The following is an 18,500-nucleotide window of genomic DNA, read 5'->3' as shown; positions in this document are numbered from 1 at the left end:
TATTCTTGCGAATAAGCCTGATATCGTGTTGATGGACCAGACGGAGTCTCGGGTATTTCTGGTGGATATCACCATCCCCTACGACGAGAACCTCGTGCGGGCCGAGGCAGATAAAAAGACCAAATATTTGGACCTGGCGCACGAGGTGACCGACATGTGGAGGGTGGTATCTACAGAAATAATCCCGGTAGTTGTGTCGGTGAATGGTTTGGTCCCTAAAAGCCTCTCAAAACATCTCGAGAGGCTTGGTCTCAACAAAAAGTCGGTGGTGGCCCAAATGCAAAAAGCAGTCTTGCTCGACAATGCCCGTATAGTTCGCCGGTTTCTCTCCCAATAGTCCCTAACGCTCCGGCCGATTGTTGCCCACCTCGCCGGAGTGTGTCCTGCCGTCTTCCCAGGCGTGGCAGTGTTTAATACACTATAATAATAATAATAGTTTTATTTTGTTTGCACAAACGGGCATCGAAGCCCACTAGATTTAAACCCACACTGGACCTCACAAACAACGTAATTCGAAGGAAATCATTTTGAAACATGATCTATGTACAAATGTATTCTATAGTGGTCCCCCGGTAGTCGAAATTCGACTATAATTAATTGAAATTATAAGTTTGTACACTAATATGGTTCTATTGTCAAATACTATTATAATTCTTTAATCACAGATCTCGCCAAGACTACACTTTAGACAAAAATGTTAAAGACAAACAATATTTAATCTATTCTCAATTTGACAACAGACTTTAAGCAATAAGAAAAGTTTGACAATAAACAAATAGTATGCATGCGTGTGTGTGTCAAATACATGGTAGTGTGTGTAATGTTTTTTGCCGATTTAATGAATTTTTTATGCATAATTTTAAAAAAATATGAATATTCTGCACTCCTTCTCTATATTCACAATAAGTTTGAGAAATTTCATATTCCTTCCTCCGTCCGCGCAATTTTCGTAAAAAGGGGTACAAAGTTTTTGCTTCACCTATCAATATATAGATAAAAGCTATCCCAATCATTCGAATCGAAATGTTGGGACTGCCTCACGGTAGAAATAGGCAGGCCGGTTGAACCTACGGTGTTGTGATATAATTCTGCCGTATCTTCTCAGCGGTCGCGATTCCGATCCGGTAGTAGACCCAATCGCGAAGCAGCTGCGCTCTAGCTTCTTCGGAGGGGCTCGATCAGCTGTTAAGAATGCTATTTCTCCTGACGGAGCATGTGCTCCGTCCTCACGAAATTTGAAATTTCTTCAGGCTATCAGTAATTCTTCCATACCAAAAAATAAGAAGTAATATTCACCAATTTCAAGACGTTCGATTAACTTGAGTATGTATAAGAACAAGTATCAAGGTTGGTAGATGTAAGTATAAAGCGTCGCGTTTAAAATTTTTGCGTAAACTTTGAGGGGACGTCTCGAAATTGAGAAAACCCTTATTAAAAAAAAAAAGAAAGTAAAGCTATCAAGGTTAACATTACGATAATCGTATCCCTTTCACTAAATACTATATCAATTTTTACAAACACTCACTATTTCAGCGTGTTTACTTTTGTTGTTTTAAAACATTATTTGTCCGATTTAAATTTAAACTCGCATTCGGAACAGATGTCGCACCAAAAACCGCAGAGACGTGCATTAAAACATTGATATCGCTTTGCAACTACGTGCCGAGTTTGTTTACGCTATGCAAATTCGTTGAGTTTCCTCTTTATGCGCCACAGTGTTACGTCACAATATATTGTGTGAGTGTGTGTGTGTTTGTGTGTGTGTGTGTTGAAAATGAAAACTGTGAAATTGGATCGTAAAGTGTGATGTTTTTGAACGTGAAACAAAATACCTTCAGTAGTCTGACTCCAATTTTTTTCCTATTTTTTTATATCTATTCTCTATTCTCTATATTTTTATGTCTATTACCTTTTGGAACGAAGTTCTTTATGGGACGATGCGGAGGGGTACCCCAACGTCCGTAAGAAAGAAGGAAAGAAAGAAAATCTTTATTCGCCAGAAATATAGTTTACAAGATATAGGACATAGTTTCATATATTTCGCCTGTTTAGGCATGCGAAAATTTAATTTATTTTTATATTAATTATAACACAAAATTTACTAAATCTATCTATTTTTACATTCTATCACTTCTTATTCTAATATTTTATTATGTACAACACTTATCATTTAAAAATTCTTGCACACTATAATAAGCCTTGTCTATTAGCCATAAATATAATTTTCTTTTAAATTGATTTAGTGGAAGATCTCTTATGCTGTTTGGTATCTTATTAAATATTCTGATAGTCATAGGATAACAGTTTGTATGGTAGTAACGAGTATTTATACTTGGTAACATTAGTTTAGTAGGGTATCTTGTATTAAATTGACAGTACTCGCCACACGATTTATATAATTGTGGGTGCTTTTTAACAAACAAACAACATTCTTGTATATAATAATATATGGATGGTACAGTTAAAATATTATGTTTTTGGAAGACGTAAGATTTTTCATTCCGATAGAGGCACCCGTCACGTGCGGACGTGCTCATCGTCCACTCGATCGCCCGGTCTTTGTTCGCCCGGCTTTTGTTAGCCCGGCCATTGTTCGCGCGGCCTGTGTTTGTGGTACATCTGCCGACTAAGTGCTCTTTCTGGAAGTTTTTATTTGTTTTGTTTCCTTTTGTTGTTTCTGTGTTCGTGGTACATCTGCCGACAAAGTGGTTTCCTGCAAGTATTTATTTGTTTTATTTCTTTTCGTAATTTCTGTTTTGTTGTGCTTTTTCTTTGTCCTGTAGTAATCGCGCCGCATTGCCACCTGTGTTCAATAGAACCGCTCAGGTCCGAGAAGTTGGGGCCTCGCCGCAAGGCGAGTGTTTTCAAGACCCGGGGCCGCCCCACCTGGGTACTCAGCGATCATGGACGCTGTATTCGCGGAATTCCTCCGACTTCGCCACCCACAGCTCGCCTCGGAGTTTTTGGCCTTCAAGGCCAATCACACTGCGAGCCCTCTCGAGGACTCCGCCGCGCTCGCTGCTCCTGCGTCGCCTGTACCTGCGTGCAGAGCTTCTGCATTGAGCACCGCAGCCTCTGTCGTGCCTGCCGCTCCCGTGTCGCCTATACTGGCGAGAAAAGCTGCTGCGTCGTCCGCCGTGACCATCGTTTCAGCTGAGCGATCATCCGCGGCCTCCGTCGCGCCCTCTAAAACACCTACACTTGCTCGTAGGTCGCCTGCACCCGCCTCCTCGTGCTCCGACTCTGACTCGGACATGGAGGTCGACCTCGCCCCCGCCTCATCGACGGATGGATTCACCCTGGTACAGAAGGGTAAGAAGCGTGCCGCGGAGTCTCGAGCTCCCGCGGCCGCTAAAATTAGCAAAGCCGTGAACGCGTCGCGCCCCCGCCCTCAGACTCCCGTTGCGCCCCCAGCCCGTGCCACTCCGTCGCCGCGTCCGGTGGCACAAAATAAAACCCAGACCCCTCCCCCGGTTATCCTTCAGGAGAAGGCAGCTTGGGATCGAGTTTGCCTGGCCCTTAAGGCCAAAAATATAAATTTCACGAATGCCCGTAACCTCGCGAACGGCATTCAAATTAAGGTTCAAACACCCGACGACCATAGGGCCCTCTCTTCTTACCTCCGTAAGGAGCGTATAAGTTTCCATACGTATACGCTCCAGGAGGAGCGCGAACTCCGCGTTGTAATACGCGGAATCCCTAAAGAGTTAGATGTAGAGCTCGTAAAAGCCGACCTGTTAGAACAAGGCCTACCAGTGAATTCTGTGCACCGTATGCACACCGGTCGCGGTAGGGAGCCATATAATATGGTTCTAGTCGCTCTCCAGCCTACCCCCGAGGGTAAGAAAATCTTTAACACACAGACCGTCTGTAGGCTCTCTGGTATCGCTGTCGAAGCCCCCCATAAAAAAGGCACTCCTAGCCAGTGCCATAACTGTCAATTGTACGGGCACTCTTCCCGTAACTGTCACGCGCGCCCCCGATGTGTTAAGTGTTTGGGCGATCACGCCACGGCCCTCTGCGCTCGCGACCAAAAAACCGCGACGGAACCGCCTAGCTGCGTCCTGTGTCGAACACAGGGTCACCCCGCGAATTACCGTGGTTGCCCCCGAGCCCCTAAAATAAATCGCCGCGTCGCCCGCCAAAACCGCCTCCGAGCTTCCGGCCCAAACATCAAAGCCTCGGCACCCTCTGCGTCGCAGGCTAAGCCAGCGTTCGTTCCGGCGGCGGTGCCCAGTGTCTCGGCCTGGGCAAAACCGCTGCCGTACACGAACACGGCTACAACTCCCTCCTCCGCGATTCGTCCCGCCCCCGCGACTCGTCCCTCTCCCGCGACTTGCCCTCCGACCGCGTCCGACAATCTCGCTTTAGCGATCGACTTCTTTCAGTCGATCAACTTTGAGCGCGTTAACGCTTTGGGCGACGCCATTCGCGCTGCCTCCACTGCACAACACTTTATCGCCGTTGTGCAGGAATACGCCGACGTATACGCGTCATTAAATACGTACGTCCTCCCCTCACTCCGCCGGTAATCAATGGCGTATATAAGTAGAATAAAGCCCCTATCCGTAACGATAGGATTTTTTAACGCTTACGGTCTCGCAAATCAACGTGATCAGGTTTCTGACTTTTTGCGTGACCACCAAATTGATATCTTTTTAGTGCAGGAGACCCTACTTAAGCCCGCGCGCCGTGACCCTAAAATCGCGAACTATAACATGGTCAGGAACGACAGGCTCTCTGCCCGTGGTGGTGGTACCGTCATTTACTATAGAAGAGCCCTACATTGCGTCCCGCTCGATCCTCCCGCGCTCGCTAATATCGAAGCATCAGTGTGCCGAATCTCACTGACGGGACACGCGCCGATCGTTATCGCGTCCGTTTATCTTCCACCGGATAAGATCGTTCTAAGCAGTGATATCGAGGCGCTGCTCGGTATGGGGAGCTCTGTCATTCTGGCGGGCGACCTAAATTGTAAACACATCAGGTGGAACTCACACACCACAACCCCGAATGGCAGGCGGCTTGACGCGTTAGTCGATGATCTCGCCTTCGATATCGTCGCTCCGCTAACCCCGACTCACTACCCGCTAAATATCGCGCATCGCCCGGATATACTCGACATAGCGTTATTAAAAAACGTAACTCTGCGCTTACACTCGATCGAAGTAGTTTCAGAGTTAGATTCAGACCACCGTCCCGTCGTTATGAAGCTCGGTCGCGCTCCCGATTCCGTTCCCGTCACGAGGACTGTGGTGGATTGGCACACGCTGGGCATCAGCCTGGCTGAATCTGATCCACCATCGCTTCCGTTTAGTCCGGACTCTATCCCGTCTCCTCAGGATACCGCTGAAGCCATAGACATCGTAACGTCACACATCACCTCGACATTAGATAGGTCATCGAAGCAAGTTGTAGCGGAGGACTTCCTTCACCGCTTCAAATTGCCCGACGATATTAGGGAACTCCTTAGAGCTAAGAACGCCTCGATCCGTGCGTACGATAGGTATCCTACCGCGGAAAATCGTATTCGAATGCGTGCCCTACAACGCGACGTAAAGTCTCGCATCACCGAAGTCCGAGATGCCAGATGGTCTGATTTCTTAGAAGGACTCGCGCCCTCTCAAAGGTCTTACTACCGCTTAGCTCGTACTCTCAAATCGGATACGGTAGTAACTATGCCCCCCCTCGTAGGCCCCTCAGGCCGACTCGCGGCGTTCGATGATGACGAAAAAGCAGAGCTGCTGGCCGATACATTGCAAACCCAGTGCACGCCCAGCACTCAATCCGTGGACCCTGTTCATGTAGAATTAGTAGACAGTGAGGTAGAACGCAGAGCCTCCTTGCCACCCTCGGATGCGTTACCACCCGTCACCCCGATGGAAGTTAAAGACTTGATCACAGACCTACGTCCTCGCAAGGCTCCCGGTTCCGACGGTATATCCAACCGCGTTATTAAACTTCTACCCGTCCAACTCATCGTGATGTTGGTATCTATTTTCAATGCCGCTATGGCGAACTGTATCTTTCCCGCGGTGTGGAAAGAAGCGGACGTTATCGGCATACATAAACCCGGTAAACCAAAAAATCATCCGACGAGCTACCGCCCGATTAGCCTCCTCATGTCTCTAGGCAAACTGTATGAGCGTCTGCTCTACAAACGCCTCAGAGACTTCGTCTCATCCAAGGGCATTCTTATCGATGAACAATTCGGATTCCGTACAAATCACTCATGCGTTCAACAGGTGCACCGCCTCACGGAGCACATTCTTGTGGGGCTTAATCGACCAAAACCGTTATACACGGGAGCTCTCTTCTTCGACGTCGCAAAAGCGTTCGACAAAGTCTGGCACAATGGTTTGATTTTCAAACTATTCAACATGGGCGTGCCGGATAGTCTCGTGCTCATCATACGGGACTTCTTGTCGAACCGCTCTTTTCGATATCGAGTCGAGGGAACCCGCTCCTCCCCACGACCTCTCACAGCTGGAGTCCCGCAAGGCTCTGTCCTCTCACCCCTCCTATTTAGCTTATTCGTCAACGATATTCCCCGGTCGCCGCCGACCCATTTAGCTTTATTCGCCGACGACACGACTGTTTACTATTCTAGTAGAAATAAGTCCCTAATCGCGAAGAAGCTTCAGAGCGCAGCCCTAGCCCTAGGACAGTGGTTCCGAAAATGGCGCATAGACATCAACCCAGCGAAAAGTACTGCGGTGCTATTTCAGAGGGGAAGCTCCACACGGATTTCCTCCCGGATTAGGAGGAGGAATCTCACACCCCCGATTACTCTCTTTAGACAACCCATACCCTGGGCCAGGAAGGTCAAGTACCTGGGCGTTACCCTGGATGCATCGATGACATTCCGCCCGCATATAAAATCAGTCCGTGACCGTGCCGCGTTTATTCTCGGTAGACTCTACCCCATGATCTGTAAGCGGAGTAAAATGTCCCTTCGGAACAAGGTGACACTTTACAAAACTTGCATAAGGCCCGTCATGACTTACGCGAGTGTGGTGTTCGCTCACGCGGCCCGCACACACATAGACACCCTCCAATCCCTACAATCCCGCTTTTGCAGGTTAGCTGTCGGGGCTCCGTGGTTCGTGAGGAACGTTGACCTACACGACGACCTGGGCCTCGAATCAATTCGGAAATACATGAAGTCAGCGTCGGAACGATACTTCGATAAGGCTATGCGTCATGATAATCGCCTTATCGTTGCCGCCGCTGACTACTCCCCGAATCCTGATCATGCAGGAGCCAGTCACCGTCGACGCCCTAGACACGTCCTTACGGATCCATCAGATCCAATAACCTTTGCATTAGATGCCTTCAGCTCTAATACTAGGGGCAGGCTTAGGGACCCCGGTAACCGTACTCGTCGAACTCGACAAAGAGGTCGACGTGCAACCTAACCCATGCATCAGCCCGCTGAGTTTCTCGCCGGATCTTCTCAGCGGGTCGCGATTCCGATCCGGTAGTAGATTCATTCGCGTAACAATTGCTCTTGAGTTGTTAGGTCTCCTTCGGAGGCGCTCGGGCAGTTGTTAGCAAATCCCACCCCTCTTGGCTGAGCCTTTGCTCGCCCACCTGTCCTGGTGAAACTGGAAAGGCCTTCGGGCCACCAGTAAACTTTCAATCATAAAAAAAAAAAAAAAAAAAAACGTAAGATTTTTATTATTTATGTATATTCTTAGTATGGTGGCTATACAGTGTCTAATGTATAGTCTACGTGATGACGGTTATTATTATTATTCATATAAATAGCTGTTTCTTTCTATTTTGGAGAGGATTACATATTATTATTATATATTTTTTTATAAATCATCTATTTATATAAAAATGAATTGCTTTTCGTTAGTCTCGCTAAAACTCGAGAACGGCTGGACCGATTTGGCTAATTTTGGTCTTGAATTATTTGTGGAAGTCCAGAGAAGGTTTAAAAGGTAGATAAATACGAAAATTCTCGATATTAAATAATAATAACAATTTTGTTTTTCCTTTGATGTGTCTCCCATCGGACGTATTCCTTTTGTCTTTTATTTATCGATTGAGGCACTACGAAGTCTGCCGGGTCAGCTAGTAGTGAATAAAGTAAAGTTGACAACTTTGTAAAGTAGTTTTTATTTTATTTTGATCAATAAAAAATCGTAATAATAAATGTATACCCAAATAATTATTTTCGTTATACCTCGAATAGAACTTAAAATTAATATTTTTATAATAAGGAACTTCGTTCCTATCCGGGGTCCCACGACACCACACATCTTTTTTGTAAATTTTAAGTCTAACTTTAACTATTTTGGTTCACTATACACTCATGTGTTGTATTAATGGTGGAAGCTGATGTTTTTTTGTCTATCTATCTTTATTAAACTATGTAGGCTGTATTGTATTACGAGTATTACTTTACCGAATCGAAAAAATAAATCTGTATTAAAAGTATCGTATTTATTTTGTGGGTGAGCTGACGGTCTATCTGGTATTCGTTGATTATAAGCCCACCAGTATATATACAGTTTTTGAAAATTTTATTTTAATAACATGACTTCATTGCTTCACCGTGAGGACATTTGTGAGTACAACATGAAAACACTCGCATCGCTTGCTACGTATCCTTATTCTTCAAACCACGATACATGTATTTCTGCTTACTGATTGACGTCGATTTCTATTCCACCAGTCCATTCAGTAGCTTATAGTTGTGCAGACAAATCTATGTTTTGACTTTTGTAAATAAACAAATTTTTTCCACATAATTCATTCAGATTTCTATCGTATCTCATCGAAGTACACTTTTAGATATACCATCCAAACAAATCTGCCACAACTCTCCGAAAGTTAGTCTTAAATAAAGCATCCACGAGTTTGTAGTATACGCGGCGCTGGTTGCGATCGATATTGAACCTCTATTTCGGTCGGTATGTTTTCATCTCGACAAATTAGTTTGTATATTCCATTAGTGTTGTTCTGTTATGTTGATTGATCGATGTATTCTTTACATAACGTATTTGGTTTTGACCAAAGATAATACTTTTCAATTCATTTTAGATTTTCAACCTCCCGATCCATTATCTGTGCTTTTAGGTACCTCAAGCACCGGTGACCGTCCTCGCCGAACCCGTCGCTCGCGACGAAGGGCTCGACGAGTAAATTACCCCTAAGACACAGCCCACTGAGTTTCTCGCCGGATCATCTCAGTGGGTCGCGTTTCCGGTCTGGTGGTAGATTCTGCGAAGCACTGCTAATGCTAGGGCCAGTGTTAGCAACACTCCCGGTTGGAGCCCCGTGAGCTCACCTACACGTCAAGGAGGAACTGAAGTAGCCTCTCAAGGCTATCAGCATAGGTAGGAAAAAAAAGAAGGCGAAACAAACACTCCGCACACGGGCTTGCCTAATGTGAGCTCCATATCTATTTAAATTATAATTTGGTTTCGGTAATAAATGTATTTATTTGTACATATCTTACGAGACTACTTGGCAACAGCGTATATGTTTTGATGTCCATTTCTCTAAATCGGTAGGCTCGTATTTCCATACTGGCTGCTAAAAAAATAAGTATCACTTTATGGCAATTCATAACTTATTATAAACTACTACGATTTATTATAATAGTAGATATAATTGGTGTTACACGATCTATACATTTACCATTAAAAATTTATGTAAAACTAAATAACCAAATTGTAAATTATCAGCATTATTATGTAGGCAGCAGGTTGGCGCAACCCTTGGCGTTGCTGACGTCCAAGGGCGTCGGTAACCACTCACCATCAGGTGGACCGTATGCCCGTCTGTCTCTAAGGACAATAAAAAAATCTGTATATAAAAATTCAGCTAAATCAATTCGGGATTTATTTGCAACGAATAAAAGACACACAAGCATTCGTATTCAATTACAATATTTTTAATTATTCGTAAAATTGATTTTAATGTATATTACACATGTATGACTATATCAAAATGAATTTTACGTCTCTACATCGTCTTTAAAATTTTAATTCTAAAGTTTACGATGTATCAAATAACTTACAATCTCGAAGCTCAAATTTCACTAAGTAGTGGCTGGAAATTGAACTCTTCTAATTAATGTTTCTCTATCCTCAGGGCCCGGTATTAAGGGCACAATGGCGATACTAAACTGTCTGCTGGCCCGACAACTCTGCTTCGAAGACGCCTCCTGCTCCGCCATCCTCGAGATAATACCGCGCGTCTGTGGCTCTGAACTTGGTAAGACTTATATATACATACCTCTTTTTGAAGTGAAACTTCTTTAGAATCTTTGGGTGTGATTTCAAACTCGATGAAACGAAAAAATGAAACGTGAAGTTAAAATATCAATTCACAGAGGGCGCTACCTCATACTATAAAAGATGATTTACGATTATTTCTATTTAGTTTGTTATCAACAGATGTCGCTGCACGTAAATTAAACAATTCCTGAATCGCGATGACGAGATGATACACAGTTAATAAACTTTCTCGTATTTCTCTTGCTAAATCATATTAACCTGGTGCAGAGATACCGTGATATGCAGGCGGTTCCCCAGTGTGAGGCTGCTCCATTGCACTGCGGAGTAGTTGGTGGTTGACCCTTGCGATTGTTCTTAACTTTTATTAGTTTCACTTCTACCGCGTGTGACTTGCACACACACACACATTTTTTTCTTTCTCGTATCACTCTTGTCAGAGCGGTCGTGGTCGCCATTCGGTATCATTGCTGTGGGCAAATGTTATGTGCCTCACAAGCAATCGCCACTTCTCCCGATTTGCAGTGAGTCTGGTACACTCACGTAAAAAACCGCCAACTGCCGACTTGACTTGATCGGTCCATCGTGTGGACAACCGTCCACGTTTATATTTATACTTACAGAAAAGTCAACACTTCTAAATCAAGGGAATATCGCGTCGCTATTTCACTTAGCGATGACAAAATTTTATCGAATTGCAAATCTGAGATGAAGTCTACTTAGTAACCTTTCTTTAGACAGGAATGTTTTATTTTGAAATTGGTCACTACTCTCACTACACTACACACTACTGGTTGTACAGTGATTTTAATCAATTACTTTGAAGGGACATGATTTTTCTAGTGATTTGGTTTTGGTGGTGAAAAATCTCTTTTATTAACTTACATCATTAACTTATGGACGTCATTCGTGACGAAAAAAACTGAAAATTATTCGAAAATTACTGACCATTCACATTCCCATAAAACAGACACTTATTTAAAGATATATAAGTGGATAGCTAAGAATAAATAATAAGGTCGATAGTCATTAAAATTTAATTTAATTTCTTTAATGTTGAAAAGGAAAATAACTGAACTTAATTACTTCTTAATTGTTTTATTTTTAATAATACAATTTATCGATTTGAGATTTGTTCACTCTTAAATGAGAATCAAAACTATACCGATGTTTTTATTCGCAAAATTCTAAGTTAAGTAATTTTTTTTTTCTGATACCTTTAAAGTATAATTTTGGGTAAGTTATAATACAGAACAAACACTTCAGACATAGCGGCGGACAATAAAAAATATATTTCCAAGTATTCCTGAACAAATCCCGCATCGCACCCTTAAGACGTCTTTGAGCGATGTGCGTGTACTATATACAGGGTGATTCTTTTGTTAAGACTCCGGTATTATGCATGAGAACATATATGAGAATCTAACCGCGACATCTTACCTTCGAGAGCCGGCTGTAAGTTACACCGGCACGTAACTGACGCTAAAATATAATTTATAGCATAAAGGATATTTTTCGTACTAAATATTATTATTTACGTCCGCAGTGACGAGATTAAGACTACTGTTCTAGAATACGATTCATTATATATACCTATTGCAGGACACCTATGGACTATGGACTAGCTATTTGAAGTACTTCACGTCTTAATTGGTCTGGCAGGATCAATCAACTTCTAAAATATATGACATATTATCTAAACTGATATCACTATATCATAAAAGCTAGTATAATCTAATATTAAAGATAGAAAATTCAGTTAAGTTTTGACGCCGATTTTTTTTTATTGCCTAGATGTGTGGACGAGCTCACAGCCCACCTGGTGTTAAGTGGTTACTGGAACCCATAGACATCTACAACGTAAATGCGCCACCCACCTTGAAATATAAGTTTTAAGGTCTCAGTATAGTTACAACGGCTGCCCCACCCTTCAAACTAAAACGCATTACTGCTTCACGGCAGAAATACGCGGGGCGGTGGTACCTACCCGTGCGGACTCACAAGAGGTCCTACCACCAGTAATTACGCAAATTATAATTTTGCGGGTTTGATTTTTACACACGATGTTATTCCTTCACCGTGGAAGTCAATCGTGAACATTTGTTAAGTACGTATTTCATTAGAAAAATTGGTACCCGCCTGCGGGATTCGAACACCGTTGCATCGCTATATTACACGAATGCACCGGACGTCCTATCCTTTAGGCCAAGACGACTTCTGCCGATGCAACAAAATTAAATTTTGAAGAAAGTAAATATGGAAATGTTTTGAGACCCGGAAAAGAAATAGCCTTACTTTCAATCCGCTGCTATGCACTAGTTTCCAACGATACAATAAAAAGTGTTACACAATTTTATACTTACACCTCATATCATACCTACCACATCTAACCTACCATGAGTGCAAGTAAATTATGAAATTAGTTTTATTTTTATTATTCACAACATTACGGTGTGACAAAATTCTGGGAGTCGACTTCTCGCCGCAGTCACTCCAGGGAAGGACGCCAAGAGAGAATAAAATATCACAGACGTGGCCTAAATCAGACGTCATCAAATAATCATTCGTTTGACAAATGGGCTTCACTTATATCAAATTTATATCAATGGTTTTCAGAATCGTATCAGTATCATATCATATCATCGTATCGTATCATTCAGTATCGTATTGATATCAATGTATACGTTCTTCTTCTTGCCCTTCTCCCACATTATGTGGTGTCGGCGCAGCATATCTTCTTATCATGCATGCATAATCCGTATGCATGCATGAATACGTGCCACACGGAAGGATTTTTCTGTTTCTTCTTTTTGCGTTTCTTTTATATCAACAAATTTTGGTTCTATGATTAGCATTTGATCATCATAAACATATGCACCAAAATTCAGATTTTCAATACCAGAAAGATAAAAATATAATATAACATTTGTAAGTTTTTCTATATTTTTAGAATAATAAATATGATACATACATAAAATATGTTTAGGTGACATTATTTTTACTCACACAACCTGTCCATACGTTCTTTCTTCGACATATTTAGCACCCAATCTCCCCGTAAGTTCAAGAAATTCTATATTAACCATCCATTAATCGTCCATCTTCTCAAAATAAAAACAAGAATGTTTTATCAACATTTAAATTACTGCTTCTGTGTTTTGGATAAACAAGAAATATTTACATAGAAAACAAAGTACTCGGGTATTGAAAAAACACGAGGCCAGAGCCTAAAAGTAGGTCATTTTTACACAAAAAAACGAACTCCAAACTTACAATATTGTTTCCATTAGAAACATTTCTTAAAATATAATTACAGCTTAACTGAATTATTCATGAACAACAGCCGCTAAAAGAAATCTAATAAGAAGTTCAGGAAATTTGTGAAATACTTTCTACGGCTCGATTCTTCGAACGCAGCCCGCACGGCTAACACGGCCCTAAGTAGGACCCTTTCAGAGCACTTTATATCTATTTGGCGCGCTCCCACGACCGTGCCTCAATCTAGATTGTATTAAGGCACGTATTCTTAAAAGAAAATTAATTTCTATACACGCCTCCATTGCTTTTCGGTCACGTTCCCAGAACCCTATTTTACGTAACTTCAGGCGATTCCCTTCGAATTGGGTTAGAACATTGACGTTTGAGTGGCGCCGCGTGTCTAGTTGTAGTATTGACCGCGGGAATCCCCCTACTCTGACCGGGTTTTGACCCCGGACGGAGATCGAACGTCGGGTGTAAGAGTGCAGGGGAGTCGTTTAGTGAGTATAGCCCTAAAATTCCTTGGGCCCGCGGTCTGCTTCCAACACCTTGCGGATCGTTGAGTCCCACATAAACCGCGCCCCCCTAGGCGTGGGGACCTCGAAGGAGGTTCCGCGTCAAGCACGAAAAAAAAAAAGAACATTGACTTTTATATTAACTATACGTTCTACAATCTAACATCAAAAAATGTCATACAAGTAATTCAAGCTTATCGTTTTTTTTTAAATTGCTTAGATAGGTAGACGAAGCTCACAGTCCACCTGGTGTTAAGTGGTTACTGAAGCCCATAGACATCGACAACGTAAATGCCGCCACCCACCTTGAGATATGAGTTCTAAGGTCTTAGTATAGTTACAACAGCTGCCCCACCCTTCAAACCGAAATGAATTGCTGCTTCACGGCAGAAACAGGTGGGGTGGTGGTACCTACCCGTGCGGACTCACAAGAGGTCCTACCACCAGTAAAGCTAAATAACGTTTAGTTTATTAAGATTTTTAGAGCATAAATTAATAGTTTACGACAAACCCATGTTTTGTTTTCATATACAAGTGTCCAATATAACTTATTGGAATATTTTTTTTCTATAAACTCTAAGCATTTTACAATAGTAACATGAAATCTTTCCCAGGACAGGTTTTAAGTATTAATTATTAATATTTAACCTTGTATACGACCCACGCTTCTATTTAACCTAACGCATTCGACCTTCATCGCAATTTTCGAAGCGAGGTTCTTTCTTAATCTAACACAACCATCTATTTTCTGACATCACATTATTTCAGTTTTAAAAAGCCTTAAGTTGCGGTCTTAAATGAGCATAGCGCATTATAAATAATTTACGTACTCGAGTAATGATTTTATTGTAGACGAAAACAAATTATTACAAAACGAAACACTGAATAATAATCAACTAAAGGTCCCGCAGCAGTCGAAATTCGACTATAATTAATTAATTAGCATTGTAAGTTTGTACACTATTATGATTGTAATTTATACTTCTATAATCACAAATATCGCCAAGGCTACTCTATAAAAAATATTAATAAAGACAAACAATATTTAATTTTAATATTTTCTCAATTTGACCACAGACGTCAAGAACAAAAGTTTGACAATAAATAGTATGCACGCGTGTGTGCGTCAAATACATGGAATGTGTGTAATGTTTTCTTTATTGATATAATGTATCTTTTTTGCATTACTTAAAAAAAATATTAGCATTGTGCACTTCTTCTCTATATTCTCTATAAGTGTGGAAAATGTCATACTCCTCCGTCCGCACAATTTTCGTAAAAAGGGTTACAAAGTTTTTGCTTCACGTATTAATATATAGATAAGTCTTATTTGACAAACTACAAGTATATAATAGATAAAATATTTAATTTACCGAACTTTTGATACGTAATATCATACATACTACGAAAATCAAATAGGCGGTAATTTGAAATTGTTTTTATTTGGTAGCTTTAAAAAAAAGACTTATGAGTAGTTGGCGGCTAGGAGAAAAAAAAACTCGAGTGGTGACTAATGACCTCGCACCGAAAAACATAGCGTGGCTGGGCCTCCTATAAGGTGCCGATTACCTGCTTATGGGTGTCGGGAATCCGCTGGATGCAAGCTCCGCAAGATCGCTCATTGTAGCAGTCCTGTTGGAGACCTATATCCAACAGTGGACGAGCTCATGATGAGTGAGTTCGAAGCTATTACCAATCATTTAGTATCGTTTTTGGTTTTTTATGATGAATTTTCCCGTTAATGTGAATAATCAGTGAAAACGTTTAGAACAGTGGCCATCTTGATGTGAAAAATAACGCTTGAAAATCATATTGGTTTTAAGCGGTCGGCAGCGGCTTAGCTCTGCCCCTGGCGTTGCTGAAGTCCATGGGTGACGGTAAGCTGACTAAAATTGCAATTAAAATAAAAAAGTTTTTTTTTTCATTTACCCTCAGTTTTCGTCTTATTGAAATAGACCGTAAAACTATGTACAAGCGATGTTTAATTATATTTTATATTTTTTATTTACCTAAAGAACGCTATCGCGCAGCGATACATATTCCCGCTACAAGAAAACCTTTACTCTATATTCTTAACTTCGAATACATCGAAGTAATAGCTCTGACTTCTAAACGACATTACCGTACTTATTAAAACTTTGATACTTTCGTGCCAAAAGTCCATTATGCCTCAAAAATTATTATACCTAATAATGTACTTGAAATTTCAACTAATAGAAACTGAGAATATTGAGTTGTTTTTCTTACTGAATTAAATTGTTAAAGATTTTGTGGTGATATTTTATCTGAAGAGGCCGTCGCTAAGGCTTAAGACGCTTAGTAAACAAATATCAAGCCATACGACTATGCCGTGTTTGAATCCTTTGACATACGTAATTTTTTCTCTAATTAGAAGCGTAATGAGCGTGGGGCTATCTTATGTTGCTTACCAGACTCTCATTTCAATGTGGTGATATTTCCGCGCGCGTTCTGAACACATCTCCCAACTGTCCACGGCTCGACAAATTCTGCGACCACTAAATTTGTTCGTATATAGTGTTATTTTACGTAATAAGTAATTTAGTCGTCTTAGTGGCCTAAAGGATAAGACTTCCGGTGCATTCGTATCCGCCGGCAGGTACCAATTTTCCTAATAAAATAAATACTTAACAAACGTTCACGATTTACTTCCACGGTGAAGGAATAGCATCGTGTAATAAAAATAAAAACTTAATATTTAACTATTTAAAATAAGGATGAAATTTTTTTTTTCTATAAACGAGCACATTACCTTTGCATCCGAAGAAGAAGCCCATAGACTGACTCGCTGGTGTAGTAGTTATCGACCCTGACTATGGCACCAAGTGTGGTGAGTTCGATTCCCATATCAGGCAAACATTCGAGTGAAGAACTTATTTATTTGCTCTTTATCTTGGTGTTTATTATGTATATCTGTATATATATAAACGTACCTATATATAAACATGTATCTCAGTTTCTGGTACCCATAAAACAAGTTATTCGTGATTTGTTCCCACTCATTTATGATACTCTTCAAACCTTAAGTAAATGTATAAACGCTGGGCGCCATAAAAAGACAATGCTTAAATGAAAACGCCGTCGTATTCGTAATAAAACACTTAACCCTAAAATAGTTCTTGTTTATTATATAATACATAATACACTAAAATAGTTCTTGTTTATTATATAATACATAATAAACAAGAACTATTTTAGTGTTAAGTGCGAATATAATCGGTAATGCCTATCCAAAAATTTACATATAGACCATTGTTTTACATAGTAAGCAATGTAACACAATTAGAATCAAACTAAGTATTAACTTGTGAGGGCAACGGTTTCGATGGAACGCGTCCTCCGCCAAACCTCTTGAGACGAAGGGCTCGACGAGTAAATTAGCCCATAGACACAGCCCACTGAGTTTCTCGCCGGATCTTCTCAATGGGTCGCGTTTCCGAACCGGTGGTAGATTCTGCGAAGCACTGCTCTTGCTAGGGCCAGTTTTAGCACACTCCCGGTTTGAACCCCGTGAGCTCACCTACTCGCCCGGCTACGCTGACATAGCCTCTCAAGGCTATCAGCTTAGGTAGAAATAAAAAAAAAATGGAGCGCCCGCATCGACTGCCTGCTGTGCACACGTTATGTTAAATGAATGAATCATTCAATTCATCATTTGATATTTCATGAATTTCGAAAAGACCTACATTCGATCTTATGCATAATGAATGAGCTATCAACACCAGCTACAGCTACAGCTTCAAGAACGCATTACCCGAAAACTGTTAAAAAGCGATATTCCTAATGAAAATTAATAATTGTAATGGTAATGGTAATGGCTAGTTTGGTAATTGATTTCCTTGTACTTCAATTTATTAGTATTCCAAAACCTACACCGTGTATGTTCAAATTGATTGAAAACTTAAAAGAAAAAAGTTAATAAAATCATACATCCGTAACGTCATCTTTACTTTGAAGGCACTTACTTTAATATAACTTTCAAAATTTATTAGACAAGCTCTTTGGCACATCTTTACGGATCGATCAGATCCATTAACCTCAGCACTAGACGCCTTCAGCTCTAACACTAGAAGGAGGCTTATGAACCCCGCTAACAATACTCATCGAACTCGGCAAAGATATCGACGTCCTGGTGAAACTGTAAAGTCCTTCGGACCACTAGTGAGACTTCCTTCATAAAAAAAACTCTTTGGAGTTCATGCAACATGTGACCAATCGAATAAAACTCTACATATTTTCTAGGTTAAAATATACAGATTTGAAACGTTTGACTTATACGTACAACTAGTAGTATATGTCGTAGTTATAAATATAACTGTGAAATCAATATTAACATCAAGTTATCGCGGCAGTGACCTCTTTCCCATTGTTACGGCTAGCACGCACACATGCTCATTTCTCAGGGCTTCACGCTAACAAATAATACATTAACATAACGTGGATTACAATTAAAGTG

General features: G+C 41.1%; 1 protein-coding gene across 2 annotated transcripts in view; it reads left to right on the top strand.

The window, feature by feature from the left end:
• LOC101736650 (uncharacterized) overlaps nucleotides 1-18,500 on the top strand; it is a 260,266-nt gene that overhangs the window by 163,514 nt on the left and 78,252 nt on the right. For both annotated transcript variants that reach the window (XM_038020819.2, XM_038020818.2), the window contains exon 2: nucleotides 10,111-10,233. In XM_038020819.2, the coding sequence (XP_037876747.1) occupies nucleotides 10,111-10,233 (123 nt within the window). The remainder of the gene's footprint in view (nucleotides 1-10,110; nucleotides 10,234-18,500) is intronic.

This window comes from Bombyx mori, chromosome 27 (genome assembly GCF_030269925.1).
Source record: "Bombyx mori chromosome 27, ASM3026992v2".
Taxonomy (NCBI): Eukaryota; Metazoa; Arthropoda; class Insecta; order Lepidoptera; family Bombycidae; genus Bombyx; species Bombyx mori.
Note: the sequence above shows the minus strand (reverse complement) of the source record. Positions and strands in the feature narration are given on the sequence as shown.